We start from the raw sequence: 25,151 nt of genomic DNA, 5'->3' as shown, positions 1-25,151 counted from the left end.
GAAAGAAGAATTCCAGAATAAATCTAAGAGGATTATTCATTAAATTTGTGAAACCAAACGTTAGCCACCATGAAGATGCCACTATCAACACTTCTGCTGTTACTACCGTCGAGCCCCGAGAAGACATAACTTTAGTTCAGGGTGAGTAATAAATGTCCGTTGAAAACATTTATAAAAAGGTTTGACATTTTTCGTTACATTGAACCAAGCTTTTTTTCTTCAAACTTTGTAAGGCGGCAGTTTATAATAAGTTATTTTTCTATAACTGTTTTAAATAAAAATAACTGTCAATAGGTTCCACATTTTGTCACTGTCAAATGTATGAACATCTAAATAATAATATACATGAGTATAGCCTAAAAAATTAAATTGTTAATTGAAGTTCAGGGAGTTGTAAGGAATCGCACTTCAACATGTCAAAATAAAGTGAGAGCTGACTTGAGCCGCGAGGTATTGATTTACTGTTGATGTGTTAATCCATCTGATTTGTCCAATTCAGTGTACAGTTAATGTGAATGATAAAGTTTCCATTTTAAATTATGCTGTTAAATTTACTTAACGAAGAGACGCGAAGGCATTACTGATCAAATAAGAGCCCATCTGGATACATCATATGGATGTGTACAGTAATGGTTTACCCTCTTTAATCTAATGCTGTTAAATTGCTGAAATATCCACAGCAACAAAGAGGCCGGATGATCTGTCCTTCAAATGCGTGTGAAAGTTGCGAACGTTGGAATAACGATAAACTCACTGCAAATTTGTTTTGGAAAATCGTCTTAAAACTTTCTAAAAAACATTATTTCCTCCAGGGGGCCTCGCACAGCAAGTTCGCACAGGGCATCGCGACATTTGTATTTAATCATTTAGCAGACGCTTTATCCAAAGCAATTTACAAATGAAAGAGAATTTTTCATTTTCTCGGTGAGCTATAAACAATAATTTTTGACAAAAATTTTGATCATTTTTGAAGTAGCTGATGAAGTGGCTGATATTCGTTTCTTGCATGACTGCATGAGAGAAGTAAATCGGAAAAGATAATTTGGCACAAACTATAACTGATAGAATTTTTTAAAACTACAATACTGATTTCTTGTTATTAATTCAATGAAAAGTTGTAAATAGAAAAATTAGAACTTTATTTAAACAAAAACTGCTCTAGCTGCTTTCTTGGCCGCCATTTTGTTTTTTTAACTCGATCTTGCTCAACCAATCACATCTCCCCCGTGAGCACGCATAGAATTGTGGGACATTGAAGGCAGCGAAAGATACTTCTATGCTTACTTCAAAAATCGACCTGATGGAGGTATCTCAGGAGACAGCAAAGCAAACATTTGATTCAGACGTTCCTTGATGCCTTCCTAACTTGAAATGCTGCCTCCAAAGGCAGCCTTTTAGAGCTTTCAGACGCAGCCAATGTTAAATCCTCACAAAGCTTACAGCTGAAGTCTCACAAAGGCTTTAAACAGGCGTTGATACGCTAATAGTTCTCATCACTATAAGCCTTACATGGAGACTTTTTTCCATCCCATCATCTGACCAGAATGCCAGGATTTCCATGTTTCAATGCATCATCCAGAGGATAAAGAGAGAGAGACAGTCTGGGTTGACAGATTGGTCGAACGTTTGTAGTGAGGCCAGCAGCAGCCCAGTGGCCCAGTGACCCCACTCACTGCATGTGCCTCTGAATCTAAAAAATGAATCTCTTCTCTTCGGAGCACTTGGTCTTAAAGTCTATACAGAGGATGCAGGAGAATAAAACAAAGAGAATACTTTGTGAATCAGATGCAAAGAGAATTACAATCCAGAGATTTTTGTGAATGCTTCAAATATTACCATCAGAAAATCTAAAGCCTAACGCCCCCTTCATTACGCAGATATGGGGATATGGGGTTGCATATGGGGAAGACATGTTGTTCTTCGTGGTTGAGTCAGTTTTCAATTTTACCCCAGCAGCTGTGTTTTTGCTACTGAGTGTCGGTGAAAGATTTGCAGTGACTACCGGTAATCCAAAAACCACTCATATCATTGTAGTCACATATGAATGCTTACAGGCTCTGCACTGCTTGTTTTCACACATTACCAAATGAGCATGCTCTGAAGCAATGATCTTTGATAATTTTAAGGGGTCATTTCACAAAAACCATACGTTGTCCATGTTTACGTGCTAAAATAGATTCTCTGGTGCATCTGCCAACTCAGAAAAATGACAACTTCTTTTATGTCAGCCTCTATCTCTGCAAACCTGTGAGAAACGAGCGGTTCAGATTTCGCTCACTTTCTTACATAGGCATTAGTTCTTATTATAATATTTCCGCCCCTTTTATGAACGTGTCCATTCATGGCGCTGCCGCCATTTTTGTTTATGCGTGTCTGAAGTTCTAACACCATGGCAAAAGTAAGCAGAGCAAATCATGCTAACTCTTTTACTGTTGGCTGCACAGACCAACAGAGACCACTGTTCCTAGCCTTACAGTAAACAAGAGAGCAATGGATTTATTTTGTTTTCAATGGAAATACTCCACACTGAACGAGGCAAAGCTCCAAAAAAAGACATTGTAAGTACCGGTATTTTTATAGTAAGAACTCATGGAGGTGTGGCAACATAAAAATAGATGAAATGTCACTTCGACACGTTTGTCCGTTCCCTTTTAGAATATTTATTAAGAGGTTACAATTACACGTTTAAATTTCTCAGATTTCTGACTTGTATTTCTACCTTCTCTGTAAGTCGCTTTGGTTAAAAGCGTCTGCTAAATGACAAAATGTAAATGTTCCTTATATTGTTTATATTTTCTAAAAATGTTTGACTGTTACATATTTTGTCATGGTGTGCATTTAAATTCCTCAAATGTTTATATATATCCTGTACATACTGTATATGGGTAGCTAACGAATAAATCTTACATTTGTCCAATAGTATCACTAAAGCGAAGATGCTGAAGATAAACTCATTGTAACTGGTGTAAATTGTGCTTGAACGTACTTGCATTTGTATTGTTTGTTTGTTGTATATGTAATTGTGCTTAAATCTCTGTAATGTTTTATTTACTGTCAGACAGCCTGCCTTAAGAAATATGAACTAAAGTGTTTTCAATTGTTTTCTAGACGGACCAGTATTACTGTTACCTATCGGTAAAACGGCTGACTGCCTTAGTTCATGCTGCTGCTATGTCTTCTGTAATTATATATTACAAGTGAGTTTGCACAATATTTAATTCAGTATTATGTCATGTATAATATTGCTGTTTTCTGATGTTCACATTGTTTGAATTGTTCGGCTTTAGCGGTTATTTGCGGACGTGATTGCCGCAATTTTTCTGCTGAGTCATCAGACATATAGCGCTACATGTAGCCATCACGAACAGGTTTATACTTAATTACTTGTAGAAGTATATTATTAAATCATGTTCACTGTATTAGTGTTCATATTGCAGTCATAAGGAAAGACATTTGTTATATATTTGTAGGCCTACTAAGCATATTTGCATGACGAGTGCTATTGTTCTTATGTTAATATTATCAGCTGTGGTTGTTGATCATTTGTAAGTTGTAATTATTTCTCTTGTTTCTTTGTAGAACACATTTAAACTCATATTGGATACGTGCATAAATTGGATGATTAATAAATGCCTCAAAGACTTCCTTCCTTCACTCTTGGTTCTCTAACCGGAATCTGGTTCATACTTTGCCGCCTCAACCAGTTAAATTTTGAGAGCAACATAAAGCCAGAATGGACCCAGCAGTAAGTGATGCAGAGACAACAGAAAGACCTTGCAGCAGGACAAATCTGCCACCTCAGCTGGATGAATATGAGGTTGGATACCAGGGGACCCTCCTCCTAAAGCTTCTACCTCCTGTCCTAGCCAGCATGGAAGCAGTTCCAGGAAGACGTCTCATAGCGACACCATCTCTCATTCCAGGACCAGCAGGCGTTCAGTTACCTCATGAGGCCTTTACCTACAGAGCTCTCTATGTTCCAGACTGCTGCTTTGGAGTAAGAATTTAGCAGAGGCAGTTTGACAGTCTCAGGCAACAGGTAGAGGAAGATTCACTTGCAGACAGGGAATATCAGTGGCTGCAGAAACAAGTTAAAGAAGCTCAGTGCATCCAGGAGGAGGCTCTCACAGCAAAGGAGACTTTGTCCAAACGTCTAGAAAGACACAAAAGCTGCAAGAAGCAGAGACTGAGCTAGAGGTAGCGAAGCTCGTATCATACATGCTTACTACAGACTCTGGCTCATCCACTCATCCAATCCCTTCAGGCTCACCAGTTGGCTCTTTGGATCCCACTCAACTTATTCATAGCAGCCCAGCTGTGTGTCCACAGTCTTCCTCCTTGCATCAGCAGCTCTCCTCCCAATTCCTAGTGTTGGCACTGCAGCCCATCACAGCCACACTTACAAGTCCATATGTGATACAACAGGCATTATTCCCTCCAGTGACACCGCGTGCTCATCCAGTGCAGCCTCCAGTTACCGGCCAGCGGATATCAGCCCTGTCACCTCATGCTCCAAGCTTTACTCAACCATCCTCATTCGTGCACCTCCCCCACACTGGGCATTCTGCATACCCGGGTACAGAGCTACTGTTCGCCTCGGCTTATGGCATCCCACAACCTAAGCTCCCAGTGTTTGAAAGTGGTAATGAGAGTGACTTCGCCTTGTTCAAATTGGTATTGGACAATTTGTTGAGTAACCACAGCTATCTTAGTGAGCAATACAAATACCATGTCTTGTTAAGACATTTGAAACATCCCAGTGCTCAGCAGCAATCTAAATCCTACATGTACCATCCGCATCCATACTCTGCTGCCCTGCAGGCACTTCAAGATAAGTACGGGTAGACACAACAACTTGTGCAATCAGAGCTGGGCTCCATCATGAACAGTCCGTCACTTAAACTGGGTGATGCAAATGCCTTTGATTCCTTTGCACTTTCTATACAATCATTAGTTGGCATGCTGAGGACTCTTAAAGGCCAGAATGGTTACGAGCTCATATGTGGCTCTCATGTGGATCGTCTACTAGGCAAGTTGCCACCTGCCTACCGGGAGGGCTTCGTTGAATACTGCCTCAGCAAGAGAATTCTGCAATTGTATCAGTGACACCCTGCAGAACAATCTACGCTCTGTTGAGATCCTTGAGCCTACCATGAGGAACATGTACAAAACCTTGACATGTCATTACGACCCTTTGGGGTTCATTATCCCATTCACAACAAGAGCCAAAGTCATTATCCAAGACCTCTGGAAGCACAACCTTGGTTAGGATGACCCCATAGAGCCATTACCTTTAAGAGAGAAGTGGCTCGCTTGGGTAGCCGAACTTCCAACACTTCCTCAGCTGCAGTTCTCTCGAGCATACACCCCAGCCTCTGCAGACAATCCTTCAGCCCTTCGACAGCTTCATGTCTTTAGCGATGCAACGGAAAGAGCCTATGGTTCTGTTGCTTACTTTCACACCACAGTTGAGCAAGGACAAGTTATCGTAAACTTTGTCTTGGCCAGATCAAGATCCTCCTCGTAAAGGCTTGTCTATGCCTCGTTGGGTGCCCAGTTGGCCAAGGTGATCCAAGCTGAGTTGACCTTACCTATCCACAGGGTCACTTTTTGGTACGACTCTACCACTGTGTTAAAATGGTTGACATCGGAGCCCTGCCGATACAAAGTGTTTGTGGGGACACGCATGGCAGAGATACAGACTCTAATAAAGATGGCTGAATGGAGATACAGTATGTGGATATGGGTCATAACCAAAAGTTGGCAAGCCCTCATCAGTGGAGTTTAGGACCAGCCTTTCTGATTCAGCCACCCGACCATTGGCCATCCATGCCTAAAACTGAAGATAAACCTGATTGCAGTGAAATAACGAAGTCTGCCTTTATTGGAAATGTTTCAGTACCTAGCAATCCTCTTCCTGATCCAGTTCAATTCCACAAATGGCAAGAGCTTGTCCAGTCCACTGTTAGATCCCTGCATGGGGTGGCTGCCACAAGCACTGACCTTCCTAAGGAGGTCTTCGATTACATTAAGGTGGTGAAGCTTCTTCTGGCACGGGCTCAAATGGATTCATTTCTTACTGAGGTCATGGCTTTAAAGACTGGACATCCTATTCCACATAAGTCGTTTTGTCTCACTTGCCCCCGAGTATGATGATGCCACTGGTCTTAATAGAGTGGGTGGAAGGCTACGGCATCCCAGTGACCTCGACCTAGAGGCCATAAACCCAATTGTGTTAGACCCTAGGTGCTAGACCCTAGGAGCCACCAAGCTGCTAATTAAAGACCCCGATCAGCGACTCCTTCACACTGGCTCAGAACGGGTTCTAGCTGAACTGCGCTGCCAGTATTGGGAACTCAGAGGCAGAGAAGCAGTTCGTAAACACCAGCATACCTGCCGAGACTTTAATCTTTTTACTCCACTTTCAGAGACTTATTTTGTGTGGGAGTGTGACTTCCTCCTATTCACAGAAGTCCACGTAAGTGTTTGTTATAGATTTTGTGTGTGCATGCCTTCAATCATCTTTGGATCTGAAACACTTTTTATTGATTGATTTATCGTTATGGACTTGGCTAAGAGAGAAGACATATTTTATTTAATTGTCTTGTTCTGGCTTGTTTGCAGTGTCACTTCCACTTCTGCCAAGTTTCCCACCATCAAGACGTGTTCAACCGCGTCCCCCAAAGGCAGTGCCGAGGAGACCCCTCAGGACTAAAGTATGTGCCTCTAGTTGCCAAAACACCTGCACATGTCACAATGTTTCATTTGATTTTAGTTTGTCTCTGAGGTTTTAGATCTGAATGTGATGGATGGTTCATGTTTTCACTGCTGGCAATGGCAAAAATAACTCTCCCTGTAATCCATTTCTTCAATTAAACTCTTATTAAAGTTATTAAATTTCAGTTATCTATGCCTTAAAGAAGACAAACAAACTACAACAGTATTTTTTACTAGCCTATTTGTAGCCTACTGCATTTAAAAGAAAAATCCTTAATTTAATGACAGAACATGGAAAATAACAAAACAGATTTCAACAGTACTTTTATACTTTTAAATGTTCTTTTATTTCGAGAAATGTTTTTTCATCTCGGAATCTGTGGAACCCCTCTGTCTTCCTGAGAATTAGAATGGTTATCTGTAAACAAGTTGAAAAATATTTTTTTTAATCTTAACACAATTTAAGAAACATTGTGCCTTGTGCAAGTCATTTTTAAATGACAAGAGTAATTTTTTTTTAATTTTTATTTATAAGAGCTGTGGGAAAGACAGCGCTTTTTCTGGCTCTGTTAAGCTGTGAAGTGCCGGGTCACGTGACCTTCCAGCCGCAGCTCATGCCAGCAATACTGAAGATTGAACCCCTACAGGTTATTTGGTGTGAGTTTCATTTGGGCAGAGTAGGAGCTTGTAAACGAGTCTCATGTGTGGGACGATCTGTTGTACGCATTTGGGTGCACGTCTCATATTCGTGTACATGTATGCTTTTCAAGTGGTGAAAGAGATTGCTGGTGTTTCCACCTTTGGCTGCAACAACACTGCGACACAGGTCGATGTCAGAGATTTTGAACCCAAACCAGTTCCATACGACAGAGGAGCCCCCCCCCCTTTTTTTAAACTAATTCCTACTCGTGCTGTTCAACAATCTCATTTTCTGTGCATTCGCTCATCTTTTTCACTCAAATCTCACTTTCAATCTCATGAATTCGCGAACGCAAGCTGCAGTTTCTTATGCACACTTGATTGTTGCTGTGGCGAGTTTGAGTAACGTTCGGCGGGTTGTGCTATAGGCTAACTTGGACTGTTACGGCGCTCTCTGTTTCATTACTAATGCCTGTGTAGAGAGAAGTTGGACATAGAGGACAAAAGATTAAACGTTCAAACTCGACATATCTTCATTAGCAGTGTAAACGGATGACAAATTGAACAAAATGTTATAAATGCAAAATTAGAGTTCACGAATGCACGATATAGCAAAATTCATATCATGGCGCAAAATAATACCGGTTGTCACGTACATAACGGTATATTGCCCAGTCCTATTACACATAATCTTTTTCTGTTACACATATTTCTCTTTCTGTTGCACATTAACTTAGTTGGATGGATCCTACTTAATCTGGCATAATATCTTGTGAAACCCGGGCTGTTCTTTATAAAAAGCCCAAAATCCATGCCAGTCTGCAGAGACAAATATGAAAAAGATATTAATCACTGTAACTTTCGCTGTTATAGCAGTGAAAACATGAACCATCACATTCAGATCTGAAACTTCAGAGACAAACTGAAATCAAATTTGGTCTCCAAATGGTCTCCTCGGCGCTGCCGTTGGGGGACACGGTTGAACAGGTCTGGATGGTGGGAAACTTGGCAGAAGTGGAAGTGACCCTGCAAACAAGCCAGAACAAGACAATTAATTTAAATATGCATTTGCAACAATTGGGCATTAGACGTTTAAACAGTCCATGAAGACATGAGGTAAAGACTTAAGATCATTTGAGGTTCTGTGATGTAAACGGTTTAGTGATCCTCGTATCTCTCCTACAATATGTGAAGCTCACTCACCTCCGGGGGTCTCCAGGCCTGAAAGAAGCAGCCGAGGGCGCAAAGGCTCAAGCTGAGGGCGCCCTCTATTGAGCAGTTGAGGCAGTGTCAACTGCAGAAGCAAAATGCTTACTGCAGACACTGTGTCCCTCGCAGGCATTTTACAATTTTGTTATTAAGTTTAGAACTATATTAAAATGACCTTTATGGTTACCATTAGCCTGTTAAAGCATTGAATCAGTCGCTAATAACTTTACAGTGACTGTTTATTTATTACCTTTCACGCGGCCTGTTTCCTCCTCCACAGGTCCACCGCAGACAGAGGTATGATCTCTTCTCTTTTAGCTAAATCCATAACGATAAATCAGTCAATAAGAGTTTCTGATGCAAAGATGATTGAAGGCATGGACACACAAAATCTTAACAAACACTTACGTGGACTTCTGTGGATGGGAGGAAGTCGCACTTCATCACAAAATGAGCGTCTGAAAGTAGAGTAAAAAGATTAAAATAGAGACTCTTTCATGAATGTTGTTAATTATGTCTAGAATGATACTTTACCTCGACTCGTCCAGCTGGTACGGGCGAGGATACTTCCGCCTGAAATCCATCTCTACAATTAATTAATGAAACGAAACTTATCAAATTACTGTAAAAACCGATCAAGCCTATGGAGTATAAAATCGCTATTGAGAAAAAGATTCAGATCTTATGATCTGAATCTGGATTTTTTTCTTTTTTTCAGAAGTAGACCTTAGCAACGCATATTACTAATGATGGGAAATAAATGAAACTTACACCATTGATTTACCACAACTTAAACATTATACACACCAAATTTCATAAAAATAATTTACCAGGAACATATAAAATTTTACACTTGACTTTTTCACATTTCCTCATATTTCATTCATTTGCTATAAATTAGGGATGCACCGAAAGGAAAATTCTTGGCCGAAACCGAAAAAGAGGAAACCAAGGCCGAAAACCGAAACACCGAAAGAAATTTGGCCAATTATTAGTACCCTTGCATTTATGGCTATTACTGTGTACTAACTTTACTAAAATCAAGGCATTGCAATTGCATAATTAAAGTTTCAAAGAATAAATCAATTACAAATTATGCAAATATTTATTTAGCACATTGCAACAATGCACACAGTATAAAATAAAATTCAACTAAGATGTTTAACTTGACCCCACTCATGTGTATATTAAATAATAATGTACAGGGTACTGGCCTGCTGAAAAGTTGTACAATTAAATGTTCTCTCATGAAAACAAAGTGCATTTAGGTCAAGTGCATTTTACATTTTTCTCTGTAGGACTACTACAAGAAAGTCTATTCAGAACAAGTGCAACTGCTTAAAGATACAACAATATTTTCTCTGTAGGCCTTCAACATAATAGTGTATATTTTGTATATTTTGACTTAAAAATGTGGATGAGTAACAATTTTTTACTACTAAACTCGGACAAAACAGAAGTGTTACTCACTGGACCGAAAACTGCTATGCGTAACAACCAAGAATACTGCTTAACGATTGACGGATGCTCCATAAAATCCTCGTCATCAGCTAAGAATCTTGGCGTTGTATTTGACAGTACTCTCTCATTTGAAAGCCATGTCGCAAACACCTGTAAAATTGCATTTTTCCATCTTAAGAATATATCTAAATTACGTCATATGCTGTCACTGTCAGATGCAGAGAAATTAATTCATGCATTCATGACATCAAGACTAGATTACTGTAATGCACTTCTAGGTGGTTGCCCTGCGGGCCTATTACAAAAACTGCAACTGGTTCAAAACGCGGCAGCTCGAGTTCTTACACGTACAAAAAAGTATGAGCATATAACCCCGGTTCTGTCAACCTTGCACTGGTTACCTATAAAGCATCGCATTAACTTTAAGATCTTGCTTATTACCTATAAAGCCCTACATGGTCTAGCGCCGCAGTATTTGAATGAACTTCTATTGTATTACAGACCTCCACGTACATTACGCTCTAAGGGGTCCTGTCAGTTGGTAATACCTAGAATTTCAAAATCAAGTGCAGGTGGTAGATCCTTTTCTTATCTAGCGCCTAAACTTTGGAATATTCTTCCCTGCACGGTCCGGGGGGCAGACACACTCTGTCAGTTTAAATCTAGACTAAAGACTCATCTTTTTAATCTTGCATACACTACACCTCCATAATATTAATCCTCAGAGGATTTAGGCTGCATTATTTAGATCAACCGGAACCAGGAACACATCCAACAACAAATGATGTACTTGTTGCATCAAAGAGTGCAGAACAGTACTCTACTCTCAGCCAGTCTTGTCTCTTTGTTCCAAGGTTACCGCAGGATGCAGTTCATGCCCAGACCTGATGGCAGAGCTGAGAATGGGAAGCGGTGACCTGACAAGTGCTAAGAGGATAGAGCTGGATAAAGGACGCGACAACTTTGTTTTTTCTACAACATTTCAAATGCTATTAGATTGTTAATGATAATCTTTAATTTTTATATTTTTATTAAGCCTTGTTGTGCAAGCACTGATGAGCTTGTGCAGAGGCAGCAGCTTTTGCCAGAGGGGAACTGGAATCCCCTGGTTGGGCCTGGGTTCCCCTGAGGTTTTTTTTCTCGATGGGAGTTTTGGGTTCCTCACCACCGTTTGCATATTGTTTTGCACTATCTGCCTGGCCGGGGGGGCTGCTTTAGAATTCATACTTGTATTAAATGTGTCTCATGTACAGCTGCTTTGTAACAATGAAAATTGTAAAAAGCGCTATATAAATAAAGTTGAGTTGAGTTGAGTATCCAAACAAAGACTCCCATAGCCCATATGTTAACTGTAGAACTTTAACAACAACAAATGCACCAAGAATTGCAGATGTGCAAAGTTGATAATAAGTAGCGTAAGAATAGAATAACCTACTTATTGTCGTCTGAAGCGCTATGATGTTCAGGAACGGAATTTGGAGAAAAACGTGTTTAAAGTTAAGTTACGAAAATAAAAGCCCAACAGTCCAATATCACAAGTAAAATCACTTTACAGTGGTAAAAGACTTACTCTAATAAAAATTTAGTAAAAAAACATTTCCTAGTGTTGAAGTCTATAAAAATACTGTACAAAACCGTTGGAATAAAACGAAAGTAAGGAAAATGGTGCAGCGCACATTTAAAGAACGAGAGCTCTGCCATTATCACTACACGAGGAAACATTACGGACAACAACTAATAAGCAGTGAAGCAAGTTTTAAGTTGTTTATCATGTGCATAGTGTCTGGACTTTTGATCATCTCTCGTATATTTTGCGATCGCGGTCCGGCTCGCGTGAGCATTGGAGCGGGCATAACTCCTGGGGCCCGTTTCAGAAAGCAGGGTAAGTGCAAACTCAGAGTAAGTCAACCCCAGAAAACGGAATACTCAGGGTTTTTGGTTTCAGAACGCGAGGTATGTCAGACCCGCGACCGCGGAGTAAGTCAAGCCCATTTCAGAAATCGAGGTATCTTATACTCCGAGTGAGTAACCAGAGTAACCTACTCCGTGAACCTAACCTGGTCGGGAGCAGGTTTTATTCCGCAAACCCAGGGTTTGTTACAATCTCCGCCTCCTTTTCGAAGCGCGAGCGGTGTTGAAATTACATACATCATTTGTTTATTGATTCATGTTCCTTATCGCGCTCTATTTAGTCACACAGAACTTAAAATAGCATGTTCGTTTATTCAGGAACCCATAGAAGAGGAAGCTGCATTAATTCGCAGAGAATTATATTCATGTCGGGAGAGAATTGTGAGGCCCCGTTTGGACGTTTTATCTTAACTTTTAAGGCCAGTTTAAGAAGTACATTTAACATTTCCCAATCAGACATCCTACTAGCAAGAGCATTTTATTTCTTTAAACTTTCCTGAATGAATGATATTATTGTATTTCTACCATGGCGTTTTAGTGCCACGTTAAAAATAACATAAATTCAAGATTACGAGAATAAAGTCGAAATGTTACGAGAATAAAGTCGAAATGTTACGAGAATAAAGTCAAAATGTTACGAGAATAAAGTCGAAATGTTACGAGATTAAAGTCGAAATGTTACGAGAATAAAGTCGAAATGTTACGAGATTAAAGTCGAAATATTACGAGAATAAAGTCGAAATGTTACGAGATTAAAGTCGAAATATTACGAGAATAAAGTCTAAATGTTACGAGATTAAAGTCGAAATGTTACGAGAATAAAGTCAAAATGTTACGAGAATAAAGTCGAAATGTTACGAGAATAAAGTCGAAATGTTACGAGATTAAAGTCGAAATATTACGAGAATAAAGTCGAAATGTTACGAGATTAAAGTCGAAATATTACGAGAATAAAGTCTAAATGTTACGAGATTAAAGTCGAAATATTACGAGAATAAAGTCTAATTGTTACGAGATTAAAGTCGAAATGTTACGAGAATAAAGTCAAAATGTTACGAGAATAAAGTCGAAATGTTACGAGATTAAAGTCGAAATATTACGAGAATAAACTCGTCGTAATTTTATTTTCGTGAAGGTTGTAGTTTAAGAGTTGAAGTTATGTTTAAGCACGTCATCTGAATCAGTGAGTTAATTCGTAGTTCGTGTCAGATTTTTTCTTCTGAATAAATTCAGTTTCCTACATGATCGCTGCAGTGTTCTTTTACTAATTATAACTCCGTGATGATGCGCCAAAAGACAAAGAATTTCATTATTGCTAAATCATAATCTAAAGTAGGATTCAACGAAATCCTCCACAGCCATTGTTTCTAGCAATTCTGTGATTTTTCTCAAAATATTTCGACTTTATTCTCGGAACATTTCGACTTTATTCTCGAAATCTTTTTTTTTTTCTACGACACCGTCGTATATTTCATATTCTGCTGCTGCTAAGATCTTTTTATTGCAGAAGGAAAGCACCTACATGAGAGCGAGAGAGTTAAATATAATTCGCATTTTCACAGTTTCAACAAGATAAATATAAAAGTTATTGACAAACTTGCGCATTAACACGTGAAGCAATTTTCTCCCACGCCAACTCTCTTTCTTTTGCTTCTGCGGCTGTGTTGCATTTTTTTCTAAATATGAGCTCATATTCACTGTACGCTTGTAACAGTACCTTCAATTCGATTGGCTAGAAATGAACAGAGCGCTTTTTGTCATGTGACGTTGCCATGGTGAATCGTGCTATCTTCACTCAATTGATTATGGCTTTTCATCGCCATGCTGCACGCGCGTAACCTAGAGTGAACTTACTCAGGGTTGATTGAACTAAATCAAATCAGCTGCTCTGAAACTGAAAACTCAGAGTAGCGATTCTCTGAGTAAATCAACTCAGAGTTCAGATTTTAACTCAGTGTTGGTTGAACTTCCTTATTGAAACGGGCCCCTGGTGCGGTAGACTGAGAGCTCTGTCATCTCACGAAAACATTGTATAAAAAACTTTGCATCCCATAGTTTACACAGGCCGGAAATGTGCATTAATACTTCTTCATTCTTCATGTTATGTGGTTTACTTTGATAGGTGAACTGTCTTTCCCACGTCCCAGCGTGACATCCGACGGGTTTTCCCAAATCGCATCACATGTCTAGTCAGTTAAATGACAACGACACGCAGATCGCTTCACGAGCATATCCTGCTGAAGGGAAACGGGTGTTTACAAATTGCCCTCATTGTAATCTGCCAGAATGACGGCGTCACTGGTAAAAAAATCTGTCAATGACAAAGAATCTTTTGGATTACGCGACCTCTGGTTCACACACGTAAAGGAATATTGGTCGCACTCCATAGCCCTGAGGGTGAAAGCAGTTTAGGAGACGCTTTAGTGCTGCGATTAAAGGTATAACGTCCGCTACAGATGCATCAAAGGAGAGGTATCTGTTTGTGTCATCACAACATTTCGGCCGTATTGTTTCGGTGATAAAAGTCTTTCGGCCGAAAATTTTCGGTGGCCGAATATTCGGTGCATCCCTACTATTAATACGTTATTATTTTCATATCTGATTTTATGATGCATAATTTGTCAGGAACCTTACAGCTCTTTGTACATCTTCAAATTCGAATGATCGTGTATTGCTTTTCCTCCCACCAGACTTATTTTCCTTTGCCTCAATTCCATGCTCTTTATAATGTGAAAGCAGACGTGTGAGGCGATCTTGGCGTAGCCTGGATAAAAAAAGAAAATTCGCATTCAGATTAACACAACTGATTTTCAATAACTTCGGCACACATATTGTCTTTGTACATCCCAGGAAAGCAAATTTTAAGTATCTATTACATTTTTCAACACCCCTTTGCTTCAAAAGCACTGTAAAAACTGTGAGTATCAGTGTGAGCAAGACATGCCTGTATAGGAGTGTTGAGCAGGTGTGAGTTCCCGACCACTAAATTACTGCATGTGTGTGCGTGCGTGTGCGTACGTGCTTGTCTGTTTGTGTGTGTGGAGGGGAGGTCTGGGGGGGTAGAGATTGAAAGCAACATTTAACTTTTTGTCACAAAACTGTTAGCGGTGGGTCATCTCTAGTTTTCTTACATGTGCAGGAATTTGAATGTATCTCAGCATAACTGCTCTCTTTCCAGCCAGTAGAAGGTGCGTTGTTGCTGACGGGGAGTTTGTTTCTGCCTTTTTGATGAGTTTGTGGTCTCAGAGTTGTTAATTGAACACAAAATCTTGCCCAGAAAGATAAGCATTTGATCCCCTAAAATAAAACAGCAACTTTGAAATGAGCTGGACAGTGACGATAAATCTATTCTGTTCTGTTCTATTCTATATTCCTGACATTTTGCTTGTTAATGAAGGAACAGTTAGAAAACCGACTAAACTGTTTGAAATCTTAGCAAGCAAGAGGTGATAATTTATAAATTTGTAATGGCAGGGACCTATCTGTCCAATTATCATGAGTATACATTTAACTCCTGCCCTACTAACTGTTGTTAAGTCTCTCATGGCTGCTCTCATGCATCATATCATCAGGAGAGAAAAGGCGATGACATGGCTGCCCATCATTGTACTGCCAATTACAGCTGGAAACAAAACAGTGTCACTTTGTTGAATAAAGGAGCTGGCAACGAATCATCATTAGCAAACCTACATGCTAAGATGATGTTTTGTTTACATTTTTTCAGAGCAAAATTGGCATAAATGTGACATAAACAACCCATGAAAACCACTACTTTGTAAAGAAGGCATTTAAGAATGTTTGTGACTGATTCACCTGAACTTTGAGGAATTTTCCCACTCAAGCTGGTCGAATTCTGAGTCCGCAGTGAACACTTTGTATTCCTTAATGGCGTCATTTTCCATAACGGAGTCGAAGTGATCCAAACATTGATTGAATCGTTGTCATCCGGAGCATCCTCTTTTGTCAAGCCGGTCTCAAAAAAATCATTTACTAGGTTCGGTTAAATTATTGCTGTCATTAGCGTTTAGATTGAGCACACGCGTTATCTCAGAGTCCATGTTTTCAACCGCGATCATTACGGAAAAAGTTTGGTGGAACATGATCTTTACTTAATATACTTATGATTTTTGCATAAAAACTGATCATTTTGACCCAAACAATGTATTTTCGTCTTTTGCCAGAAATATACCCGTGCGATTTACGACTGGTTTTGTAGTCCAGGGTCACATATGATCTGTCCTTCAAATGCGTGTGAAAGTTGCGATCATTGACATAACGATAAACTCACTGCAAGTTTATTTTATAAAATCATCTTAAAACTTCCGAAAAAAACGTTCTTTCCTCCAAGGGGGCCTCGCACAGCAAGTTCGCACAGGGCCTAACGACATTTGCATTTAATCATTTAGCAGACGCTTTATCCAAAGCAAATAACAACTGAAAGAGCATTTTACCTTTTTTCGGCGAACTACACACAATAATTTTATACAAAATCTTTTATCATTTTTGTTGGGATTTACTTATTATGAAATGAAGTAGCGGGTATTAATTTATTACATGACTGCATGAGGAAAGTTAGTCTTCAAAAAAGTGTTTTATGGTGTTTTATTTTGTCAAACAAATAATAAATGGTATCAAGGATTTACTGTATGTATAACTTCTGAAAAGATAATTTGGCACAAACTATAACTGATCGAATATTTTAAAACTACAATAGTCATTTTTCCTTAGAAATTCAATCAACAGTTGTAAAAAGAAAAAAAATTACTTTATTTAACCAAAAACTGCTCTAGCCACTGTGGACGCCATTTTGTTTTATAACTCAACCTTTCTCGACCAATCACATCAACCCGCAAACAAATGCATAGAATTGTGGGACATTGAAGGCAGCAAAGGATACTTCTATGCTAACTTCAAAAATCGACCTGATGGAGGTATCTCGGGAGACAGTAAAGCAAATATTTTATTCAGACGTTCCTTGATGCCTTCCTACCTTGAAATGCTGCCTCCAAAGGCAGCCTATTAGAGCTTTCAGACGCAGCCAATGTTAAATCCTCACAAAGCTTACAGCTGAAGTCTCACAAAGGCTTTAAACAGGCGTTGATACGCTAATAGTTCTCATCACTATGAGTCTTACATGGAGACTTTTTTCCATCCCATCATCTGACCAGAATGCCAGGAATTCCATGTTTCAATGCATCATCCAGAGGATAAAGAGAGAGATACAGTCTGGTCTGACAGATTGGTAGAACATTTGTCATGAGGCAACAGCAGCCCAGTGACCCCATTGCATGTGCATCTGAATCTGGAAAAATCTCTTCGGAGCACTTGGTCTTAAAGTCTATACAGAGGATGCAGGAGAATACAACAAAGAGAATACTTTGTGAATCAGATGCAAAGAGAATTACAATCCAGAGATTTTTGTGAATGCTTCAAATATTACCATCAGAAAATCTAAAGCCCCTTCATTACACGGATATGGGGTTGCATATCACTTTGGCATGGAAGACATGTTGTTCTTCATGGTTGAGTCAGTTTTCAATTTTACCCCAGCAGCTGTGTTTTCACTACCAAGTGTCAGTGGAGGATTTGCATTGACTAATCCAAAAACAACTCCTATCATTGTAGTCACAAATGAATGCTTACAGTTTTTTGCACTGCTTGTTTTCACACATAACCAAATGAGCATCTCTGAAGCAATATGGTCTTAGTTTTTTTTTTAAGGCGTCATTTCACGAAAACCACTTTGTTTATGGCAGCAGTTCTTATTATAACATTTCTGTCCCTTTTTTGAACGTGTCCACCCATGGCGCTGCCGCCATTTTTGCAACATAAACGTTACTGCACATATGTGTTTGTGGACTGACCTTAACTTCTGTTATACAATCGCAAACAATAGAGTGCCTGTAGATTATTTCTGATAACAAGAAAAAGAGACTGAGAAGGACCGTTATTTGGCTAAATTTGTCTCTCCATTGTTTTGATTTTAGACTGCGATACCAAGCTCAGCAAGTCACATGTTTTAAAAGGTCTTCACATAGTAGCCCTTTTTGTTGTTTGCTTTAAGAATGGGATAAACTCTGAGCATCCCTGGATTGGCCGTAATCCACAACAACAGTATTGAACAATGGTCACTACTTCTTTTCAACTACAGTTTTTTTATAATCCTGTGAAATAAAACTAAATGTATTTTACTATGAACTATGTGTCATGCTGTGTTGTGTTCAGAAATGTGTGACAATAAAGAGATCACGCAAGGGTTTCAGAGTTATGTTGCCTTTATGGCTCGCCAAAATACCATGCAGTAAAGATCACCACTAAAACACAGCAACCTGGTTAAAGAAAGGAGATAGCCTGACAATGTGCTGTTATATAATCATAGTTATTTTTGGCACCTGGATAAATTAACTTTGAGTTCTCTATTTTCAAAATGAGATCACTGCAATGAAATGTGGCAATAAGCTTTTGGGGCTATATGGTGGTCCCATTAGCTCACATATCCCACAGGAAGAATGGCATGAGGTTTTAGTAAAATCTAATGACCTTTAGATAATCTCTGCTATGTAGGTCAGCATAGGACCATCAGGGTGGCCCATATAGTTGGGGGTGTGGAAAGAGCCAGAGTAGTTGGTACAGGGGCAGAACTGGTATGTCGCCCATAAACATCCCAATTAGGCTTTATTATTTAGTAGTTATTAACTGTGGTGAAAAGAGTACTGGAAATTTGTACTCAAATACTAGTACTGTTGCGATGCTGAACTTGTTCTCAATTACAATTAAAAGTACTGGTGTTAAAAAAGTAATTGAGTAAAAGTAAAAGTTACTCTTCTCAAAAACTATTCGGTGTACTAGTTACTTGTTTCTTTTAGGCGGTCTTATTTAATGAATTAAGAATAATTATTAATAATCAAATTTGGAGATTTATACAGGAAATAGCTACTTTTAACAAAGCACATCTTTACCTAATTTATAAAGCATATAACAGTATATAACATACAAAATAACCATTCAATGTGTTGTTCTGTCTGTCTGTCTATTATAAGATCAGTCTTCCAGTTAAAACCATGTATGCACTTCCAACACTGTTCAATCATGTGTACTAGGCCCCAAAATGCAGAAATTAATAAATAAGAGCCCCAAATACTGCATGTAAAAAATGTAAAACATTTGTAATTTAAATTGCATTGGATTAGCATTAACAGTCATATTTGAAGAGGAGCTGACTGATTATTTACTCAACCTCAAGCCATCAAATATGTATGTGACATTATTTCTTAGGTAGAACAAGAGTTGTGGTCCATGGTTTTTCATGGTTCATGTCTTTTAAAGTTCAAAATACAGAGAGGCAACATAAAAGTAATCCTTGCGGCTTCTTTCGATGTAATGACTATGGAAGCCCGTTTCAGCCAGGGTTGGATTTTTTTTTTAGAATGAGTAACTCATAGTAATGACTTAGTATGTCATAATAATGACTTCTTATCTCATAATAATTAGAAACTAAGACGAAATTTCTATTTAGTAACTCGTAATAATGACTTAGTATCTAATAATAATGACTTAGTATCTCATAATAAGTCATTATTATGACTAACTTAATCGAAATTTCAACTTAGTTTCTCCTTATTTTGAGATACTCAAGTCATTATAATTAGAAAGTTTCAACTTAGTAAGCCATAATAATGACTTAGTATCTCTGTAATGACATTATGATGAGATACTAAGTCATTATTTTGACTTAATGAGTTACTAAATCAAAATGTTGACCTAGTTTCCCATTATTATGAGTAACTAAGTCATTATTATGAGATACTAAGTCGTTATTATGAGATACTAAGTCGTTATTATGAGATACTAAGTCGTTATTATGAGATACTAAGTCGTTATTATGAGATACTTAGTCGTTATTATGAGATACTAAGTCATTATTATGAGATACTAAGTCATTATTATGAGTTACTTTGTAATTATTATGAGTTACTTTGTCATTATAATGAGATACTAAGTCATTATTATGAGATACTAAGTCATTATTATGAGATACTAAGTCATTATTATGAGATACTAAGTCATTATTATGAGATACTATGTCATTATTATGAGATACTAAGTCATTATTATGAGATACTATGTCATTATTATGAGATACTATGTCATTATTATGAGATACTAAGTCATTATTATGAGATACTAAGTCATTATTATGAGATACTAAGTCATTATTATGAGATACTAAGTCATTATTATGAGATACTAAGTCATTATTATGAGTTACTTTGTAATTATTATGAGTTACTTTGTAATTATTATGAGTTACTTTGTCATTATAATGAGATACTAAGTCATTATTATGAGATACTAAGTCATTATTATGAGTTACTAAGTCATTATTATGAGATACTAAGTCATTATTATGAGATACTAAGTCATTATTATGAGTTACTTTGTAATTATTATGAGTTACTTTGTAATTATTATGAGTTACTTTGTCATTATAATGAGATACTAAGTCATTATTATGAGATACTAAGTCATTATTATGAGTTACTAAGTCATTATTATGAGATACTAAGTCATTATTATGAGATACTAAGTCATTATTATGAGATACTAAGTCATTATTATGAGATACTAAGTCATTATTATGAGATACTAAGTCATTATTATGAGATACTATGTCATTATTATGAGATACTAAGTCATTATTATGAGATACTATGTCATTATTATGAGATACTAAGTCATTATTATGAGATACTAAGTCATTATTATGAGATACTATGTCATTATTATGAGATACTAAGTCATTATTATGAGATACTATGTCATTATTATGAGATACTAAATCATTATTATGAGATACTATGTCATTATTATGAGATACTAAATCATTATTATGAGTTACTAAGTCATTATTATGAGATACTAATTCTAAAAAAAAAATGGCGGAAACGGGCTTCCATAGGCTTCCGTACATTCGTCTTCCTCCATGATTAAACTAAATTGGTGGAAGATGTCTTTAAATCTGTGTGAAGCAAGTTTTCTTTGCACGATTTGAGTGGACGGGGTCACGTGACTGATTATTCTCCTTAGCCAATCGCATGAAAGCAAAGCATAATAAGTAGCGACAATAATGTGAGGAAAAATAGCTTAGTAAAAGTACCGATACAGCATTAAAAATGTACTCGAATAAAAGCACACTGTTTTTTAAAGTACAATTGCTGAAATAAACAACTCCATTACATTAATTTGAGTATTTGTAATTCGTTACTTTCCACCGCTGGTTATTAGATAACTAGAGATAACTAGTCTTCGGGTGACCCCAAAAAACATACAATGGATGTCCGTAATGGCCAAAGACATATCTCAAAATATATTTTGAGTCATATACAAATTTGAACGAAATTAAGGGGAAGAAATGCTTAAAGGATTTCTATTTTTGGATAAACACAGTTAATCATGTATATGCAGCCTCTTGTTGATTTGTTAGACATACACATGTTTTCATGACAATAGTCCAGTCTCAGATTTTCCCAATGTCTTATTCCATCCCGGCAATTAAACTGACGGCTAGTTCATGCTACCCCAAACAGTAAAAATACTCCTAATGGGTTTGAGAAACCTCTAGGCCTTCATTTACCATCTGTGTCTGTAGAGGAGAGACGAGAAGATAGACATCTCTATAAATTCTGTAAAGGGGCTTTTAAAGGACTCCAGTTTGAGCTTCCACAGGACACTAAAAAGTTTTTCAACAAACTGTCACACAGACTGCAACATATCAGTCTTTGCCAAGTTGAAAGTAAAGAGCTAAGCCTCTTGGCTGCCACATTAAATGTATGCATAGACCTAAACATTCTGGAACCAGAACCAGCAGGGACAAACAATCCCAGAGGACAGGGTTTTGCTCAAAGCTGTGGAATTAAGTGGCTTTGCCCACTGCTTTAACATACTCACACATGCAACTTTCTCTCCCACTTGCTGTACCTGTCTGTAAATTTAGCTCAGTGGTTCAATGGGTGGAGCAAAAGGATGCTTCGGGTTTATAAATGTCCTACAACTGCACTAAGGATATCCATTTTCAAGCTACAGGTCTGTTTTGTGTGTACTCTTTTAATTGCATGTCTGTGGGTGCATCCTTGCATAAATAAAGCATGATGCGTGAGACAAAACATTAATATTTATAAACAAAATAGATAGATAATAAATCAAAAAATCAAAAAATGTAAACTGGAAGTTTACTTAACACAATAAATTTTAAGCATGCGCTTTTGAAACTTTCGACATAACAGCTGAGATATCAGGACTTCATATCATGATGGAGATAGAAGAACAAAAAGGCACAGAAAATGCAGTAAAAGATGAAAGTGTGAAGCAGCCAGGGTCTGTCAAACCACCACCAAACATCATAGAGGAAGGTAAGAGTCTGGTCCAAAGTCTGAGACCAGAAACAAAATGCTTCTCTTTTGCTTTTCTATTTTAATACAGAAGTTTCATTACAAAGCTTAATTTGTTTTAATGATGTGTACCCAAAACCTTTTATGCAAATGTTATCACAGTTTGAAAACACTGTAAAGAGCATCTTGTGCACACCATCTTGTGCACAACTTGCTTGTAGTTGCTTTAGAATTAAATGTATAGTATAATGCAATGTAAGTGGCTTTGGATAGAAGCATCTGCCAAATGTGTAAATGTAATTTTTTGTATATTTCTGGGATTAATAAAAAAGTTGAATATTAAAGGAATAGTTAATTTAAAAAAATGAAAATTCTGTCATTTTTTACACGGCTTCTTGTCATTTCAAACCTGTATGACTTTCTTTCTTCTGCAGAACACAAAGAAAATATTTTGAAGAATGTTGGTAACAGAAAACCGTGTTTTACCATTGACTTGTATTGGTTTTGTGTCCATATTGACAGTAGAAGTCAATGGGTACCAACAGTTTTTGGTTACCAACATTTTCAAAAAAACATTTATTTTATTTAAAAAATATATATTTTCCTTTGATAAATTGCAGATTTTTTATGTGGTCTGGTGCGGTTGTATGGGTTCAGGCGCAAGGTGTTGAACAAATAGTTAATTTTTAAAGGCAATAGGACTCTTTGACAGATAGTTTTTTCCCCCAGAGGACCCAGATAAACACATGGAGAGAGAGGCACTAAACAGGAGGAATGCTTGGGAGCCCAGCACCTTCTATTCCCTTGGGAAAGAAACCTTTTTCTTCACTGGCCAGGAGATCAGCATCCGGGAATCACTCGACTCTTATGGTGCCGTCATCTGGCCGGGCGTGAGAAATTTAGTTTGTAATTCATAGTTGTTTAGAAAATGTAAAGAACTTATTTGGCCTATTTACAGATTTTCTGAATTTACACAGGCTGTGGCTCTTTGCAAGTATTTGGAGAAGAACCGGGAACAGATTGATCTGATGGATAAGGCAGTACTTGAACTTGGAGCAGGAACAGGCTTGGTGTCTATTGTGACAAGTTTACTGGGTAGGTATTGTCGTTTCTGGACAGTCTTCTTTACTAATATTTTTTTTTTAAGTTTCTTCTATCCTATTTTACATCAAGGTGCCTGGGTCACAGCCACTGATCTCCCTGAGGTCCTGAACAACCTGAACTTCAACCTTTCTCGAAACACCCGAGGCCGTTGCAGGTACACACCTCAGACAGCTGCTCTGAACTGGGGTCAGGATGTCACGCGTCACTTTCCAACCACTGTGTACCGTTACGACTACGTGCTGTGTGCAGACGTGGTCTATCACCATGACTTTCTGGATAATCTACTTATCACTATGAAGCACTTCTGCAAGCCAGGCACCATACTATTGTGGGCGAATAAGGTCAGACTCCATACGAGGACAGAACACATACAAATATAAATCATATCAAACATATAAATCACAGATGCATTTCCTTGTAAACCGATATGACCATGTCTTGGCCATGTTATTGCAATCAACCTATATTTTTAGCATTTTAACTTCATGAGGACTGACTAGCCTCTGGTTTTACGACAAACTACAAGTCAAAAATCATGAACATGCATGAATAAATTCAGATCTAAATGCTTTAGTTCTTTAGATATAAACTGTTGTCACAGCGTATAAAGCTGTAATCTATCAACCAATTAGGAGTCGACGTCGCTGTTACGTCACTACCAGCTGCCCGCACATACTGGTTGCTGAAAAACAGTTGAAACCAAGCAGCAACGAGTAAAACGGAGGAGACAATTCCTTCAAAAATGTGTTTTTGAATGTCAGACTAGGAATGGCAAAAATGATGGTATTATTTCCTATGAAATACCGTCGTTCAATTAGCCATAAGTCATTAAACGAACAGGCTGGACTGACTAAATCATCTGGATCTGTTTTTATTTTATCTAAGGTAAGGTTTTATATAATCTTTCTAAGTCTAACTATTTTGGATAACATATCCGTGTAATTCTCTAGTCGTTATAAAGGCTACCTCTTCCGGCTTTATCTGCAACAAAGATGCACGATCATCCCGAATGTTTTCTAAACTTATAATTAGCCTATATGCAAAGGATGATAACTATGGGAAGAAAACGTGTTTTAAACATTTTCCATGCTCAAGATGACGTTTATCACTCTAAATAATCAAATATAACAAAAAAATGTCACAAAGGGTGTGTTCAAATATCTGACTGGTATGTTTGTTTGCAACAGGTAAGATTCCAGTCAGACCTGTGCTTTACAGAAACCTTCAAAAATGCTTTTAACACCACATTGCTTGAAGAGATCCCACATGAGGAGGTATGGATCTACCAGGCTACAGCAAAGAAGTGAACAAAGCAAGAAAGAAGAGACAGAACTGTGTACTGTTGGGTCCATATATTATAAAACAATGGGCCCAGCAACATTAAAGGGAGAGTGCGCCACCTGTTGGCTGGGATGCAGAATCACAAGGAATGAAGCTGACTGCTGTGAAACTGACAACAGGATCCTAAGCCCGGGATTTAATATACACTGTCCATCCAAAAAAAAAAAAATCAAACACTATTTCTTTGGACCACCTTTAGCTTTGATTACGGCATGCATTCGCGATGCCATTGTTTCGTTAAGCTTCTGCAATGTCAAAACATTTATTCGCGTTCAGAGTTGCATTCATTTTTTGCCAAGATCTTGTTTTGATGATGGGAGAGTCGGACAGCTGCACAAAGTCTTCTCCAGCACATCCCAAAGATTCTGAATGGGGTTAAGG

The 25,151-nt window shown here is 37.9% G+C and overlaps 1 protein-coding gene and 2 long non-coding RNA genes across 4 annotated transcripts; all 3 read left to right on the top strand.

Annotated features, from left to right (window-relative positions):
* On the top strand, positions 1 to 3,646 carry LOC130428027 (uncharacterized). Of its 2 annotated transcripts, XR_008907382.1 has the most exons (4): positions 1 to 141; positions 3,109 to 3,197; positions 3,288 to 3,368; positions 3,580 to 3,646. It is a non-coding gene; the product is annotated as an uncharacterized LOC130428027 (long non-coding RNA). The 2 variants fall into 2 exon arrangements; XR_008907381.1 differs by lacking the exon at positions 3,288 to 3,368.
* A 3,033-nt stretch (positions 3,647 to 6,679) lies between these two features.
* LOC130428028 (uncharacterized) lies at positions 6,680 to 11,342 on the top strand. Its single transcript, XR_008907383.1, has 2 exons — positions 6,680 to 8,862; positions 10,881 to 11,342. It is a non-coding gene; the product is annotated as an uncharacterized LOC130428028 (long non-coding RNA).
* Positions 11,343 to 22,246: 10,904 nt separating this feature from the next.
* Positions 22,247 to 24,931, top strand: mettl21cb (methyltransferase 21C, AARS1 lysine b). The gene is made up of 5 exons (XM_056754151.1): positions 22,247 to 22,346; positions 23,055 to 23,215; positions 23,303 to 23,420; positions 23,499 to 23,770; positions 24,617 to 24,931. Exons 1-5 carry the CDS (start codon positions 22,247 to 22,249, stop codon positions 24,734 to 24,736), a joined length of 771 nt encoding a protein of 256 aa, XP_056610129.1. The 3' UTR covers positions 24,737 to 24,931.
* Positions 24,932 to 25,151: the final 220 nt, after the last annotated feature.

The sequence above is a fragment of the Triplophysa dalaica genome, chromosome 8, assembly GCF_015846415.1.
Source record: "Triplophysa dalaica isolate WHDGS20190420 chromosome 8, ASM1584641v1, whole genome shotgun sequence".
Taxonomy (NCBI): Eukaryota; Metazoa; Chordata; class Actinopteri; order Cypriniformes; family Nemacheilidae; genus Triplophysa; species Triplophysa dalaica.
Note: the sequence above shows the minus strand (reverse complement) of the source record. Positions and strands in the feature narration are given on the sequence as shown.